Source organism: Schistocerca americana, chromosome 1 (assembly GCF_021461395.2).
Source record: "Schistocerca americana isolate TAMUIC-IGC-003095 chromosome 1, iqSchAmer2.1, whole genome shotgun sequence".
NCBI classification, from domain to species: Eukaryota; Metazoa; Arthropoda; class Insecta; order Orthoptera; family Acrididae; genus Schistocerca; species Schistocerca americana.
In genome coordinates, this window is record NC_060119.1 from 660846150 (window position 1) to 660864535 (window position 18386).

Genomic DNA, 18386 nt, shown 5'->3' on the forward strand with positions numbered 1-18386 from the left:
CACATACAAAGTCTGCCAAGGTAATCCCATTCCTGATGTCCAGGCGGAGCTTCAAGGAATCCTCAGAACCTTAGGCCCCCTACAAATCCTTTCACCTGACTCCATCAACCTCCTGACCCCACCGACACCCCGCACCCCTACCTTCTACCTTCTTCCTAAAATTCACAAACCCAATCATCCCGGCCGCCCCATTGTAGCTGGTTACCAAGCCCCCACAGAACGTATCTCTGCCTACGTAGATCAACACCTTCAACCCATTACATGCAGTCTCCTATCCTTCATCAAAGACACCAACCACTTTCTCAAACGCCTCGAATCCTTACCCAATCTATTACCCCACTATCCCACAACGACCCTCCCGACCTGGTACAGAAGCAAATAACCAGAGCGACTTCCTCATGAATGGACACAGGCAGACAGTGTTTGTTGGTAATGAGGATCACCCTGTGGCTAAACATGCCTTGGTGCACAGCCAGCACATCTTGGCACAGTGTTACACCATCCGGGTTGTCTGGATACTTCCCACTAACACCAACCTGTCAGAACTCCGGAGATGGGAACTTGCCCTTCAGTATATCCTCTCTTCTTGTTATCCACCAGGCCTCAACCTCCGCTAATTTCAAGTTGCCGCCGCTCATACCTCACCTGTCTTTCAACAACATCTTTGCCTCTGTACTTCCACCTCGACTGACATCTCTGCCCAAACTCTTTGCCTTTACAAATGTCTGCTTGTGTCTGTGTATGTTCGGATGGATATGTGTGTGTGTGTGTGTGTGTGTGTGTGTGTGTGTGTGTGTGTGTGTGTGCGAGTGCATACCTGTCCTCTTTTCCCACTAAGGTAAGTCTTTCCGCTCCCGGGATTGAAATGACTCCTTACCCTCTCCCTTCAAACCCACATCCTTTCGTCTTTCCCTCTCCTTCCCTCTTTCCTGACAAAGCAACCATTGGTTGTGAAAGCTAGAATTTTGTGTGTATGTATGTATGTGTTTGTGTTTCTATCGACCTGCCAGCGCTCTCATTAAGGTCAGTCACATCATCTTTGTTTATATATATATATATATATATATATATATATATAGAGGGAAACATTCCACGTGGGAAAAATATATCTAAAAACAAAGATGATGAGAATTACTAAACAATCGATAGACACACAAACAAACACAAACATACACACAAAATTCTAGCTTTCGCAACCAACGGTTGCTTCATCACGAAAGAGGGAAGGAGAGGGAAAGACGAAAGGATGTGGGTTTTAAGGCAGAGGGTAAGGAGTCATTCCAATCCCGGGAGCAGAAAGACTTACCTTAGGGGCAAATAAGGACAGGTATACACTCGCATACACACACATATCCATCCGCACATACACAGACACAAGCAGACATTTGTAAAGGCAAAGAGTTTGGGCAGAGATGTCAGTCGAGGTGGAAGTACAGAGGCAAAGATGTTGTTGATTGACAAGTGAGGTATGAGCGGCGGCAACTTGAAATTAGCGGAGGTTGAGGCCAGGCAGGTATCGAGAAGAGAGGATATACTGAAGGGGAAGTTCCCATCTCCGGAGTTCTGACAGGTTGGTGTTAGTGGGAAGTATCCAGATAACCCGGACGGTGTAACACTGTGCCAAGATGTGCGGGCCGTGCACCAAGGCATGTTCAGCCACAGGGTGATCCTCATTACCAACAAACACTGTCTGCCTGTGTCCATTCATGCGAATGGACAGTTTGTTGCTGGTCATTCCCAAATAGAAAGCTTCACAGTGTAGGCAGGTCAGTTGGTAAATCACGTGGGTGCTTTCACACGTGGCTCTGCCTTTGATCGTGTACACCTTCCGGGTTACAGGATTGGAGTAGGTGGTGGTGGGAGGATGCATTGGACAGGTTTTACACTGGGGGCAGTTACAAGGGTAGGAGCCAGAGGGTAGGGAAGGTGGTTTGGGGATTTCATAGGGATGAACTAAGAGGTTACGAAGGTTAGGTGGATGGCGGAAAGACACTCTTGGTGGAGTGTGGAGGATTTCATGAAGAATGGATCTCATTTCAGGACAGGATTTGAGGAAGTCGTATCCCTGCTGGAGAGCCACATTCAGAGTCTGATCCAGTCCCGGAAAGTATCCTGTCACAAGTGGGACACTTTTGAGGTTCTTCTGTGGGAGGTTCTGGGTTTGAGGGGATGAGGAAGTGGCTCTTGTTATTTGCTCCTGTATCAGGTCGGGAGGGTAGTTGCGGGATGCGAAAGCTGTTTTCAGGTTGTTGGTGTAATGGTTCAGGGCTTCCGGACTGGAGCAGATTCGTTTGCCACGAAGACTTAGGCTGTAGGGAAGGGACCGTTTGATGTGAAATGGGTGACAGCTGTCATAATGGAGGTACTGTTGTTTGTTGGTGGGTTTGATGTGGACGGATGTGTGAAGCTGGCCATTGGACAGGTGGAGGTCAACGTCAAGGAAAGTGGCATGGGATTTGGAGTAGGACCAGGTGAATCTGATGGAACCAAAGGAGTTGAGGTTGGAGAGGAAATTCTGGAGTTCTTCTTCACTGTGGGTCTAGATCAAGAAGATGTCATCAATGTCTGCTCCAGTCTGGAAGCCCTGAACCATTTCACCAACAACCTGAAAACAGCTTTCGCATCCCGCAACTACCCTCCTGACCTGGTACAGAAGCAAATAACCAGAGCCACTTCCTCATCCCCTCAAACCCAGATCCTCCCACAGAAGAACCCCAAAAGTGCCCCACTTGTGATAGGATACTTTCCGGGACTGGATCAGACTCAGAATTTGGTTCTCCAGCAGGGATAGGACTTCCTCAAATCCTGCCCTGAAATGAGATTTATTGATGACATCTGTATGATCTGGACTCACAGTGAAGAAGAACTCCAGAATTTCCTCTCCAACCTCAACTCCTTTGGTTCCATCAGATTCACCTGGTCCTACTCCAAATCCCATTCCACTTTCCTTGACGTTGACCTCCACCTGTCCAATGGCCAGCTTCACACATCCGTCCACATCAAACCCACCAACAAACAACAGTACCTCCATTATGACAGCTGCCACCCATTCCACATCAACGGTCCCTTCCCTACAGCCTAGGTCTTCGTGGCAAACGAATCTGCTTCAGTCCAGAAGCCCTGAACCATTACACCAACAACCTGAAAACAGCTTTCGCATCCCGCAACTACCCTCCCGACCTGGTACAGAAGCAAATAACCAGAGCCACTTCCTCATGCCCTCAAACCCAGAACCTCCCACAGAAGAACCCCAAAAGTGCCCCACTTGTGACAGGATACTTTCCAGGACTGGATCAGTCTCTGAATGTGGCTCTCCAGCAGGTATACGACTTCCTCAAATCCTGCCCTGAAATGAGATCCGTCCTTCATGAAATCCTCCCCACTCCACCAAGAGTGTCTTTCCACCGTCCACCTAACCTTCGTAACCTCTTAGTTCATCCCTATGAAATCCCCAAACCACCTTCCCTACCCTCTGGCTCCTACCCTTGTAACCGCCCCTGGTGTAAAAGCTGTCCCATGCACCCTCCCACCACTACCTACTCCAGTCCTGTAACCCGGAAAGTGTACACGATCAAAGGCAGAGCCACATGTGAAAGCACCCACGTGATTTACCAACTGACCTGCCTACACTGTGAAGCTTTCTATTTGGGAATGACCAGCAACAAACTGTCCATTCGCATGAATGGACACAGGCAGACAGTGTTTGTTGGTAATGAGGATCACCCTGTGGCTAAACATGCCTTGGTGCACAGCCAGCACATCTTGGCACAGGGTTACACCATCCGGGTTATCTGGATACTTTCCACTAACACCAACATGTCAGAACTCCAGAGATGGGAACTTGCCCTTCAGTAAATCCTCTCTTCTTGTTACCCGCCACGCCTCAGCCTCTGTTAATTTCAAGTTGCCGCCGCTCATACCTCACCTGTCATTCAACAACATCTTTGCCTATGTACTTCCACCTCGACTGACATCTCTGCCCAAACTCTTTGCCTTTACAAATGTCTGCTTGTGTCTGTGTATGTGCGGATGGATATGTGTGTGTATGCGAGTGTATACCTGTCCTTTTTTGCCCCTAAGGTAAGTCTTTCTGCTCCCGGGATTGGAATGACTCCTAACCCCTCCTTTAAAACCCACATCCTTTCGTCTTTTCCTCTCTTTCCCTCTTTCCTGATGAGGCAGCCGTTGGTTGCGAAAGCTAGAATTTTGTGTGTATATATGTGTTTGTTTGTGTATCTATCAACCTGCCAGTGCTTTCGTTTGGTAAGTCGCATCTTCTTAATAATTCGCTTTCCGCATCATGTGTACCCCAATTATTTTTACTAAATGCCCAAAATATTTTCTCTTCAAACTTAAACAAATGACAATGATAAATACTTGTTGATTGTGAATGACTATTGATGAACATTTCATTCAGTTCAATAGAATTAATATCTTGTTATATGGCTTATGCCACATTTGTTTATCACTATATCACATATAAATGTAACTGTGATGTTTGAATTTGTAATATTTCACCTTTAAAATACTTTTCTTGAGGTAATAGTGTAATTTTTACTGAGCTCACCTACAACTGGATGTTTTCTTCCTATTGTTAGTAGATAATGTTTCTTTCTCAATTTACAAAATGCTCTACTTTCTCTATTCATCCATGGCTACTCACTTTCACTTTCAATTAATTTATTCCATATTTATCTTAAAATGTGAATTCAGTTACATCAAATGTGTACATCACATTTAATATTTCATTCTAATTCCATCTAAATATCATTGCTCTTGTACATTTTTTCTAATTATCTGACATAGTATTGTTCATTTTCATTGTTGGTTTGAATGGAGGTTTTTCTGAGTAATAAATTCATGTGTTGTTTGTATTATAAGATGACCGTGATATTCATGCCTATATGTATTAGAGGTAAAGGAATTGCAATTATGTCTAAAAATGCAGGTTTCATTCATTTGTGTTAGTGTCAGGTCATGCATGTTTTTAGAAAATTATGGTTTCCATACCTTTGGAGGTCTCCACCCACATCCTGGAAGCGGAAGCCCATCGGGCCCAAGTGGACATGGAGCATCAAGGCCAGGCACTCCTTGATCTCCTTTATCACCCTTGTCTCCCTTGCGACCACGCTTCCCTACTGGACCCTAGAAACACAAATACAAAAACTTTATTCACCTTTGAGCATCTTTATATGCAATTAGTATCAGTCAAATTAAATAAAATAATAATAATAATAAAAAAATACACAAAAGTCATGAAGTTCAAGAAAACAATGTGAGATAGATACAAAGCGTAATTAAGCAAATGAGAGTAAGCATAAATATTTAAATTATAGAGCAATTACAAAATAAATGTGCTACACATATTTAAGTGAATGACAAAGACAATAAATAATTAAACAGTTAAATTGAAATAAGCATATGAGACAGCGGTAAAATAGTTATATGGTTATACAAAAAGTCTGTTTTTTATTTATTGTTCATTCTCATAAGAAATTTGGGTCATTTGTCACACACTCAAGGACCCTTGAGCAGAGTAAATTCCTTTACTTTCCATACATTTCACAAGACTTGTTTTAAATTTATTTACTGGCATTGTAGTGGCATTTTCAGGTAATTTGTTGAAGTATGTAAAACCAAGATATTTGTAGCTGTTATGGGTCTTTGCCAGCCTACCATATGGCACATTAATTGTATGTCCACTTCTTGTGTTATGTCCCTGTTGATCCATTGTGGATACAGGACAGTGGCTGGTCAAATATTTACCAAGAAAAAGTCACCAAACATGAACTGACCTGCTTCCATCAAATTTACTTTGTTTCTCTTTCACAAAGACAAGACACTCATAAATATATGGGCTAGTTATGGTCATTACATTTACTACTTGAAATAATATATACATGATCCAAGTAGACTAAGTGCTGCAATGCACCTTATAGCTTTCCTTTGTAATTGAAAACTTATTCCAGCCTATAGAATTACCTTGTGGGCATGCTGTGAGATGTTAACATTATTGATTATCAACTGTGGTCTTGTGCAGGCAATCTTTGAAACTGTGAATGAGGTTTAGATAATTCTATGGTTGACTCTTGCATGGATGTGGTCTTATATTGTGGTTATTTTTGTAATAAAGAGAGTGCTATCTCATACAGGTACATGTTATCTGTCACTCTGATCATATACCTGCGTAGGACTCAGCATTTGTGACCCACAAAGACCACATACTAATTTACTTTTATCTTAATTCAGATATTAACCATCAGCAATGGAGTCTTTGTGTAACTGATGTGCATCCCAGTTCACAAGAGAAAACAATTATTTCAGTGTCAAAGTGTGCAGTGTTTCACAATTGACTATTCAGAAACCGACATTCATCAAACACGAAAGTGGCACTCATCAGAGCAGTGCTCCAACATTGGACAATAATGTCAAATAATGGTGCACTACAAAATGTTTGCTGTGTGACTTCATTGTCACTCCTGCTTTGCATGAAAATCTGGTATGTTCTGAGCCACAACAATCCGATCAATCAGATTCAAGATTGTTTGCTTAGCCTGATGTGTCTTTCGTGCCATGTTTGAAATCATTCAACCCATTGCTGGTGCAGCCAGATGTGCAGACTTCTGATGTTCCTACTGTGCTCTCCTCTGGACTTCAAACAGATATAACACATTCATCTGTTATACCCCCACATATGTCATCCTGGTGATCAGCATGACTACCCACTGATGTCACCTCCACATGCCTTAGTGCACTTCCTAAACCACCACCATTTTGCACAGACCAAACTACTGTATGGTTCACGATAGCCAAAACCATCCTTACCACATACAATGTCTCCAACGATGGTGCTAAATTTGTTATGCTGCTCAAACAATCAGGAGAGCATGCTGATGTGATAAACGACATTATCTTGCACCCCCCACAGATAACAAGTGCATTGCAACAAAATCTGCTCTTCTTGAACACCTCTCATGGGCACTGGGAGAGGCCACCGGGAGAATAGCTACAGCAACTGATTTATAATGAACAATTGGGGAACAGGACTCAATCAAAGCTCTAGTGTAGATTATGTACACTAGTTGATTATCAACTGATGCCGGACCTTATGGGTGGTCAAACTTCTGCCTTAAGAGTAACTCACCATGATTTCCCATGAAAATACATCATTGAATAACAGGCTCAAATTAGCTGACAGAACCTGCAGCACACTCCAACACTGACAATGTGTCACTACCATCGATAATAGCACCAATGCACAAAGATTGCACAACTAGTTTTGACCTGCCCACCATCTCACTGAAGCTGAGCCCAACTGACCCTTATCAGTCTCTGCTGACTGTCACATCACAGCCCCAGCCAAAGACAGTGAACTTCATGCAAACACAACAAATTACCAAGCACCTGGTAACTGTGCCCCTCAAACTGCCACAACTTTGTGAGACCAACTTTGCTGGTTTCAAACACAGTTTGGCACTGGTTTCAAACATAGTTTGGTGACACTGCACATAACTGTTGCCCACTTTACGACTACCCAAAGGAGTCACACAGTCTGCAGTAGGCACACCGGACTGAGGAGACTATTAAAGTTGCCTCATCTAACACTGCAATAATGAAGTATCTCCCATGACAGCAGACATTACATCCTCAATCACTCACTCCAACAATATTATGTCATCAATTCTGATTCTGGAGTAAGTACTGCATCTTTGGCCCATCCTCTTAAACCATGCAGCAGTTCCGTTACACAGCTCCACGTGGCAAACGACTCTGCAGTCACCATCTACAGCTATCAGTGCTACATACTGGATCTGGATCTTGAGGATGTGATCACAAGGCACTGCCTCATCATGGATGTCAGTCAACGTGTACTCTGCACTGATTTTCTTCATCATGTGTGACTAGGTACATTGATGCTCTGAGGTTGCAGACACTCTGTTGCTAGTGTCATTGGCAATGCCTTTCCAGCAATACAGCACACTCTTACCACATCTCCCTCAGCCAACACACAGTGTCACAGTTCTATGAATGATCCCTGTCATTATCGACAAAACTGCATCACGTCACTCATCAGAATTTGACAATTCCAGCTACTCCACTGTGAGACACAACCGGATTCCCTATGCCTAGAGCAGAAAAATGACACCATACAATGAGCAATCCACAAGATGTCGAAGGGACTCAATACAACAGGGTACAATCTACAAATTTATCAGACAATCTCACAGTGGTCTCGATACGGCACTTGGCAACCACTGAAGAAGTGCCTGTGTCAACACAGACTTCACTCATCAATAAGGTCAGTAAAGCATATTCTGCTCATGTGCTTCCCAATGAAACTCCTTGCTTTCCTGCAACCCCAGTCTCTCTGTGAGTGTTGTTTACAAAGTGCACTATCAGAAACCGAATTGTACACAAGATTATCATCATGCCAGGCCCTCTGTTCTACCACAGACAATGTAAGTTAATTCTGGACAACCTTTGTGCTACTAAGGCATGAAATCTTAAAACCTGATGTCAGAAGACCTTTAGACAGATAATGGGCTTCACCAATTAAGTTAGTGGCCAGGAAAGATGGGACTGTACATTTATGTGGAGACTACAGGGCTATTAATGCTTGTACAATAATTGACAGCTACTCAACAACAAACATTCAGGATTTCACCAACTTTCTCATGGCTGCTTCTGTTTTCAGTGTTACTGACTGCAAGTAAGATTACCTGCACATATCAATGAGTGCAGAAGACATTAACAAGACAGCAACTATCATGCCTTTCAGCTTCTCTGAGTTCCTGTTTATGGCATTCAACCTCAAAAACATGGCTGAAATCTGACAATGATGTATTGATGATATTTCATTTAAGCTCCCTTTCTGTTATGCATTCCTTGATGCATCCTCATTTTTCCGCAGGCAAGGACATACATGTATTACATCTTGAGCAAGTTTTTGATGACAAGCTGATAATGATGTTATGATTAACAAAGAAAAATGCCAACTTTGGCAAACTGAAGTTATCTTTCTCAGACATGTCATCAATGCCATTGACATTTGTCCATGCCACAGCAAGCTCATCAGCTGCCACCACCGCAGGACCTACAAAAGTTACGTCGATTCCTATGGATGATTAATTTCTATCTCTGTCACCTTCCACAGGCAGCCACCATTCAGCCCCACTCACAGAGGTTCTCAAGTGCAAAACTACCATTAGTAAACATAAGCTGGCAGGGCTCCCTCACACAAAACATATCTTTGACCAGCTTAAAGACAGCCTTGCACATATCACAGCTTTGGCTCACTCACTTTCTCTTGCTCAACCCATTACTACATCCGATATGAGTGATTTCACTGTTGGGGCAGTATTCCTTGAGAAAATGGCAGGTTTAACATGACCATTTCAATTTTACTCATATAAACTAATAGTTTCATAGAATAAGTGGTATATCTATGTCCATGAACTTCTTGTAACAATATTACAAAAGGATAGTTGCTAAGCATCATATAGCAGATATGATGAGTCACAGATACACACACAAAAAAAAAAAAAAAAACCAGTCACACAATAAGCTTTCAGACAACAAGATCTTTGTCAAAAACAGACAAAACACACACACACACACACACACACACACACACACACACACATGACCACAGTGGACTGTGCTCATCGGTATGTGAGATGGCCTTGTTGCCTGAAAGCTTATTGTGTGACAGTCATTTTGTTGTGCCTATCAGAGACTCAGCATCTCTGCTATATGTTGAGTAGCAACTATAATTTTCATAGTATTCTTTCATTCCATCCTGGATTTTTCACGAATTTCTTGTGATTTATGAAGCGGTACACCAGTTGAAAGATGATGTGAAAAGCAGACCACTAGTCATTTACATGGACCACTGACTGCTGGCAGACTCAATCTGAAATCTGTCAAAAGACACGTGACCCTTGCATTCCCACCACCTGGATTCTACTTCACAGTTTATGACCCATGAAGGGTGTGGACAATGTTGTTGCAGATTGTCTCTCATGGATCAATGTCACCCCTACACAAATCAACTATGATAAGTTCACAGAGGCACTGGTCCAGGACCAGGACCATCCCACTACTAGTCTCAAACTTAAACATGTCCTGATACCAGTTATGACTAGACAGATATTATGTGATGTGTCACAAAATTGAACTCACCCAATCACCCATCAGCTGCTTCAGAAGATTATCTTCAGACAGTTTGACAAACTGCCACATCCCAGTATGTGCCCCAATGACATGCCTTGTTATGTAGCTGAATATTGAGGAAGATTGCAAAAAGTGGACTTGGCACATATGCCATTTCAATGGAGTAATGTGGTTGCGTCATATGCAACTGCCTCTTGGTTCGAGATTCCACAGGGATGATTCCAACGTGTGCATCTCCAATTGGCAGGACCTCTCTCCTTGAGTCCAAAGGTCATTGATACATTCTTCCTATCATCAACCATGTACCATGGTGAGCACAGGCTATACCTCTCTGGGACATCACTGCATATTCAACTGCCAGGCTTTCATTGATGCATGGATTTATGGGTTTTGATACTTTGTGTCTATAACCACTGATCAAGGTTGGCAATTCAAATTGGACCTGTTCAGCAAACTATGCAATCTTTGCAGCACTCATCAACATCAGACATCTGCCTACCATCCACAGAACAATGGGGTTGTTGAAAACTGGCACTGTACCTTGAAAATGGTACTCATGTGCTATGGAGGCCAACTGACCTTAGGTGTTGCTACTGTACACTCAGCACACAAACATGACTTGGGGGCTTCTTTGGCAGAAATCCTGTGTTGTGAAACGTTTTCCTTAGCAGCTGATTTTGTGCATAAACAACCACTTGTCAGAGCCACAGATCTACCTGGCCTTGTCACACACATTAAGTGTCATATGACATGCTTCCACATCTCTCCCCCACAGCTGCACAATGTGCCAAAAATCTTCAAACATAAAGTGCTGGCCAGTTGGGATTTCATTTTACTCCATGATGACACAATCTGGTCAGTTTTTCAGTCACTGCACATGGGACTTCACAAGGAACTTAAATGAGGCACTCTTTAGAGATATTACTGAGCAGCAAGCCTACAACAGGCCACTTGGATCCTGCACGAGGACTTATTCACCGATGATGCACTGCTTCCTTTATTCCAGTCAGCTCCAACCCCTGCCCCTCAGCTGGGCAGGCCAACAGCACACATCATTGCTGCCAGTTATTTCACAGTATACCTCTATGTGCAAAACTTTCTGCCTGATCTCCTTAATGTCAAATTAGTTGAAAATTTTCTGGTTGTCAAAGGAAAACACCTGTAGCAGTGTGCTAAGGATGGCTTCATTGCCTTTCACTTCACATGTACTTGTGACCTGCCAAATGTGGACTCAGCCACTATTATGTCACGACTATCACCAGATGGCTACCTCATTATTATAGTACCCAGAATATCACATCTGCTCAGATTCTTTTCTGACAATTCTGATGCTTAGACCCCACAAGGAAACCCTGCAGACTTCACTCCAATGACCATTGACTACAACTACTTCTGCTGTGGCTAAACTGATAACCTCCAGTACATCTTCAGGACTATCACCTCTTTGTAATGACAAGGGAAACGCTCTCACTTATGGCCACCTGATACCAATACAGCTTTGACTAACATCTGCTACGAAGCAGACCATGCTTCTCCTGCCACACGTATGTCATACTGTCTGAGTGCTCCACTATACTGGTGGTCGAGGGGTGGGGGTGGGATGGGGGTAGAGGAGGGAGGGAGGCTCTGTGTGGATGCCACGTGAAATACTAACCTTGCTATCAACTGTGGTATTGTGCAGGTGATCTTTGGAACTGGGAACGTGCTTTAGTTTGTTCTGTCACTGTCTCGTGTGTAGACATGGTCTTGTATTGCAATTATTTGAAAAATAAAGAGAGTGTTATTTCATACTGGGACATATTATTTGTACCCCCTTATCCTATCGTGAGGTAGGATTCTACAACCCTTTACTAGTATCACATCAATAAGGCGGGACTGGAAGAATATAAAATATGCCTAAAACTGAAGTTCTTTACTGACACAGCTCCTGAGCTTGTACAGAAGACAAGTCACATGGACTAGTCTGCCACATAATTTCCCTGTGTGGGTATGCAAACTGTGGTTGCCAGACACCACACTTGCTAGGTGGTAGCCTTTAAATCGGCCGCGGTCCGTTAGTATACGTCGGACCCGCGTGTCGCCTCTGTCAGTGATTGCAGACCGAGCACTGCCACACAGCAGGTCTAGAGAGACTTCCTAGCACTCGCCCCAGTTGTACAGCTGACTTTGCTAGCGATGGTTCACTGACAAATTACGCTCTCATTTGCCGAGACGATAGTTAGCATAGCCTTCAGCTACGTCATTTGCTACGACCTAGCAAGGCGCCATCACCAGTCACTATTGATGTTGTAAAACATGTACTGTCACGAGCGATGTTCACCAATTATGGATTAAAGTTAAGTATTCCAGAAGCTACATACTTTTTTTACTAGACTCAACTCCTTTAACTGTTCCAGACCTCACGCCAGCCTGCGTGAGCTTAAACGCGTGCCTTTCGGCTACCCCATAGTGGCTTGGCTGTCTTGCCAAGTCACAACACAAACTAAGCTTTTAGTCTATGTGAAATTCTAGTAGTTTGACTATTTTCTCATCACAACTAGGAGCATTCAGACTGAATGCAATGTCTTCAGTTTTGCTGTAATTTTTTCCATACTTTTGTCTCAAACCAGGTAGTGTATCTCTTTATCACTACTGCTATGTTGTGTCACACATTTTCAAGGATGGTATCACATGTTAAGAGTATTGTGCCATCTGCAGATTACAGCACTACATCACATTGTGCAACTGTGGGTAAATGATTCATTTAAATAATGAAAAGTAATGGTTCATGAACAGATCACTGAGGTACACCCTTTATAACCAGAAGACATTCTGTCTATTGTTTATTTATCTTAACTAACTGTTTTCTGTTGTCCAAGAAAGACTTCATTAAGCACAGAGCAATCTCTCTCATTTCACAGAGATAGAATTTGTTTTATGAGAATGTTGTGAGAGATCAAATCAAATGCTTTCCTGGGGTGCAATAGTCCAGCACAGATAATCTCTTCATTTACAAAATAATTGTATATTTTAGTTGGATATATTTTAGTTGGATCTGAAACCATACTGTGAAGAAATAAGTACATTTGATTCAAAATATTGACTCACCTGTTTATGCCTGTGGTATTCTAATATTTTTGAAATTATAGGTATATGTGATATAGGTCAACAGTTATCTGGAGATGTTATATCTCATTTCTTGCTTACTGGTTTAACTACAGTTGTTTTCAAACATGGAGGATAATTTCTTTCTTTTAAGATTTATTTTAGTCACTTGCATTACAGTTTGATTTCTGACAGATTTAATAATGTAGTTTGAGAGGCCACAGTAATCCACTGCTCTATTTGCTATTGATTCACTGACCACCTCTGTTCCACAATTCCACTAAAAGCTGGAAGTTTACTGTTAATTCCTGGTAGTAGTGTCTCTGTTTTACTCACATCCTCCACACAGCATAATATCCTAAAATTTCCAGCACAATATTGTTACAACACTTGCACATTTTGATATGGATGTATAGAAACAGAAGAAAAAGTAGTTCATTAGGCTGATCAGTGATATTAATGGTTTATATTGTCTTATTCAAACATTTCAAAAGATCAAAATTATTAAACATAGCATAAAAAACAACTTTAGAACACTTGTATGGTGTGCCTGAAATTAAATGCAGTGCACTTTTCATTTCAGTTGTTGTAGTTCATTTCTACAAGTATATTACTGCATGCTGCCCAGAATCATATAACTTCTGTGACAGTCTGTTGTAAAGGTCTAATTCAAATTAATAGTAGAAACTCAGTCTCCTTAAATCACTGATTGCTAAAACTCAGTCAAAAAAACTATGCAACAATTTCTTTCCTCTCATTTTTCAGCCATTTCCATTCAAATTTTTATCACACATTTGTAGTTCATTCTTGAGGATATTTCATATATTTTTCCCATACTGATGCAGTAAATGATCATATATGCTCCATTAAATATTGTCATGTGACTCACGTGACAGAAATGTATCCACACATTCATCCTCCATAATGTTTGACAGCATTTTTATAACATTCCTGCACCCTTTTGAAAAGATTTTCACCAATGATCTTTTTAATTCATCTTACGTATTTCTTTGTTATATTTATTTCCTGTGATTATTTCCAGTGCTTATTCTCCGTCTCAATGACAGTTAGTTCCACATCCACTTCCAACCTCCGCCTCTAATGACCTTGATGTTGACAATACATTAACACTAATCTTCCTTCCTTCACTTTACTTTCAATCTGAGTACAGAAGCTTGCTCCATCAAGCAATCCAGAACAGCTTTCCTACTATGGTGCCAACCTAGTTTCACATAATGTTTCTGAAATGTAACACAACCTACAGAATCTACTCTCCACCTCCCACCCCCTTCCATGGTCTGACAATTGAAACAGCCTTATTTTTCACACAGACCTCCAAGTTTTCAGAGTCCACCAGTTCTTATACCTCACAAACCTTGTGTTTCCTCCACAAAAATTTGTACAATGATATCCTAATTATTTACACCTCCTCATCTGAGTTGAAACCTTTGCCTTCCAACAACTGGAGATCTATACCAATAATCACCTTGCTAAAACAAGTGATTTTCAGCTTCTACTCAACAATCTCACTAAACTACCTATCTATCATCTGCTTCAGAATAACACTCAAGAAACTCACTGAGCCACATTGAAATCATTACTTGAATTCATAGTCTTCATATCTTAGATGAATAGGTTGTTTCATCTGCCATATGCTCAAGTCCTTCTAGCCAACGCCTTAGAGGACCTAAGTTCCAAACAGATGAAAACACTGTTATTTTGTAAGGTTACAAACCCATGGTATCTGCTTTATAAATGTGGTAGACTGGCCAACATCTCATATTCCATGACATTAAATTTACAAGTTGGTAATGATCAATTTATAATTTTCAGAGTCTCCATAGTTGTGCCTTTTGCCAGGGTATGATATGTGTATAGTGAGCAACAACTAGTGGAGCACATCTACAGTCCTCTGTCCAGGAGGTACCCTCTGAAAAATGATCATTGACTGTGCAATAACATAAGTGTTGTGAGTGACACCATTGACTGTTGGCAAAGTCAATTTTATCTGTTCTTTTAATAAAAGCTGCCAGTCACTAATGAATGTTCAGGATGAGCACTACTATACCATGTACATCTTGACTGTGAATAGATGATTTGATTGTAACCAACACTGCTGATGAACATTTTATAAAGAAGAAATATTTGTTAGTTATGGGTATTTGTATCTTTCTGTCAAGTACCAGCATTTTACTGGATGTGGAGGAATGACGCATAAGTGGTGGCAAAGAACTGAATGTGAGTCTAATGCTCAATACATGGTCATACAAGACTGGATAGAAGAGACAGATAAGTCAAGAACACTAGAAGTACTGGACTTTTCCATACCCCTTGAACTACCACATGGATAATTTTTGACCTGCTCTAAGAAACCATTGTTTTATTGGTATTTGGATGATGTTTTGGGTATCTGCTAGTTAACAATATGTTCAGGTACAATGTCAAAAATAAATTTTTAGAAATAAAACGTTTTTTATTTTTTTGTTTTAAATTTTACGGATGAAATTCCTCAGCATCTCATCAAACATCATTAAAACAAGTAAGAAAAACAATGTTACATGGTTTTTCTTCATGAAAAGTTTGAAAAAGAGTCAAAACATACTGTTTATATGAGTACTAATAGTATATTTACTTTTACAGACACACAGGGTTAGGACCATGTATTTCCAAAAGATTTTAAAATGCAGCATGCGACTACAATGCTTAGCATGTTTTATTGCTTATTGCAGTCCAGGAACAAAAACATAAGAACAAATAATTTCACTCTACAATTATAAATATTTGGAAATATTTATGAAAAAGGAGTGGGCAGGAGCTGGGATGGGTTCATAGTTCTGACATTAGACAAGAGTTTTGGCTTGGCAGCTTTTATACATACACTTACTGCATTGAAACATATGCGTGATGTTTTATTCCCCTTTAGTTCTTCACAGGAAACCTGAATTTGACAATGCTCAGTTTGCAGGGACCAGCAAGATTATCTGCTACTCTGAGGATAAAATCTCACAGCAAAATCTTCTTAGAGGTAAGTAAATTACAAATTGAGTGACCATTGATCATGGCAAATCAAGAATCTTGTAAGAGACATGCATAGACCATCAGTGGTCACCAGCTCAGACACTGTAGAGTCTAGTCATTTGGTCAACTATATTGACTCCACTCTTAGTTTCATTATAAAACTTCACAGTTTCTGGAAGTTTGTTCTCAGTGTTCTCATTGACCTGACTTCTAGCATGCATGTTACTCAGCTTAAGGACATTTGTTTCCTTTATCCACTGGTATACTGTGAGAGGATTATCACTCATCTTGTACAATTGTGTTGCATATAGTGTGTCATCTTCACTTCATGCCACAGGAGAGACTTCCTTGAGTGATCTCTGAAGAGGCCATTTAAACTCATTCCTCTTTGTTTCAGCTCATCTGCCAGTTTCATGGAGATGAAGAAGTTGTCAGTCATTGAGGAATGGCTGTGTCAACTTCATAACAACATGGTGACCAAGATCCTTGCTCGGATGATGAACTTCATCTTTGCCACAGTAAGGGATCCCTTCAGAAAGTGGCACTTGTCAGCATTGCACAAAGCCAGAATTTTATCCCATATTTATAAGTTTTGCTCAGCATGTACTGTATCAAAGGGAACCTGCACTTGTAAGGATACGGCTGCTCCTCAACAGCTATGCTTTTGCTGGCTTGTACTGGGCAATGAAATTGTCAGTAAATAGTATCAGAAGCAAGGCAAAATTTATCAGTTTCCGTGTGTTGTCTCCTTGATGATACAGAACCAAACCTAAGATGACTGCCGCATTGATATCAAGCATTGCACAACCTCGGAATTTCAATTTTAATCCTAAACTGTTGAAATATACTACAAAATCTCATGAATAATGTTGGAGCACAGCCAGAAACTATTTAGTGTCTGAAAAATGGTGTTATTGACATCAAATTGCATTGAACTGTGTATGGTTCAAAAAAATGACTCATGTGGTACTTCTGGTATAATAGATCAATTTTTCATACTTCTACATGTGCTTGGGGGATGAACTTTTGATGAATGATACAGCCCTATAAAAAGTCACAGGACTGTTTGGTCCTGTGATGATTATGTTGGGACTAGGGCCCTCAACAAACCCTTGTGGGTAAAAAATAGTCCCTTGTTACTCCTAGAGTTAAGAAGCACTCATTGAATAGTGTTGATCCTATATAAAGTTTCAGTTGCATCCTAGGTGCTTATCTTCAGTACTACATCCAAATTTAAGTGTGCTGCACTAATCAAAGCTCTACATCCCTCACCTTCTTACTGCTTTGGAAACACTTCTGTACCAGCTAGTCTAGTGACCAGCATTGACACAAAACCAAAGTTGAACCTTGCCATCCCCAGAACATACCTATGTCTAAGATTGATTCTATGCCATTCTCACTCAACCATACTTTGATAAAATTTCAGGTACTTTCACCATCAAATTTTTCTCAATATATTTCATAGGCCCCTTCTCAAAGCTGCCAATGAACTGATAATGAAAGAGTGGTCATCAAAACCCTTAGAAGAGATAGCAATCAGAGCATCTACCTTGAGCAAAAGTGATTAAAAGAAATAAGATTTCCACTGACTCTATGAAAGTCTACTAAGAACCCTTGCAGGAGGGAACCCATTGCTAGATTATCCCCCATACTTTCCCTCAAATTAACCTGAATTCTCAAATTTAAAGTTTAATCTTTTAGACACATGATCTCCACATATATATACAGATGGTTGCATATTTGTAGGCAGACATCTGCAGAGTGAAACAGAAATGGAATAGACCATGCAGTCCGTAATCAAATTTGAACAAAAGCTGATTTGGTACTGATCTGTTTCTTTACTAGCCTTACATTCTGTCACCTCTGGCTGTCCTCTGTGGTGCTGTTCTACCTCCATTTTTCTTCTCTTTAGTTCATGTGCTAGCTGTAGAATGAACTATTTCCTTTTCACCTCTTGGTTTTGACTACCAGTATTTTTCAAATGGCCCAAGCATTTATTGCCACCATCTCCAAAAATGTTGCATAAGTCATTCATTGGTCTTCTCCTACATATAACCCTTGGATTTAAACAATGGAAAATCCATAGTTGAGCTCAATGATATGTTCTGTTA

General features: G+C 41.0%; 1 protein-coding gene across 1 annotated transcript in view; it reads right to left on the minus strand.

Annotated features, from left to right (window-relative positions):
* LOC124587131 (collagen alpha chain CG42342) overlaps window positions 1-18386 on the minus strand; it is a 610604-nt gene that overhangs the window by 56716 nt on the left and 535502 nt on the right. The window contains exon 23 of the mRNA XM_047131431.1: window positions 5011-5145. Coding sequence (XP_046987387.1) covers window positions 5011-5145 — 135 coding nt within the window. The remainder of the gene's footprint in view (window positions 1-5010; window positions 5146-18386) is intronic.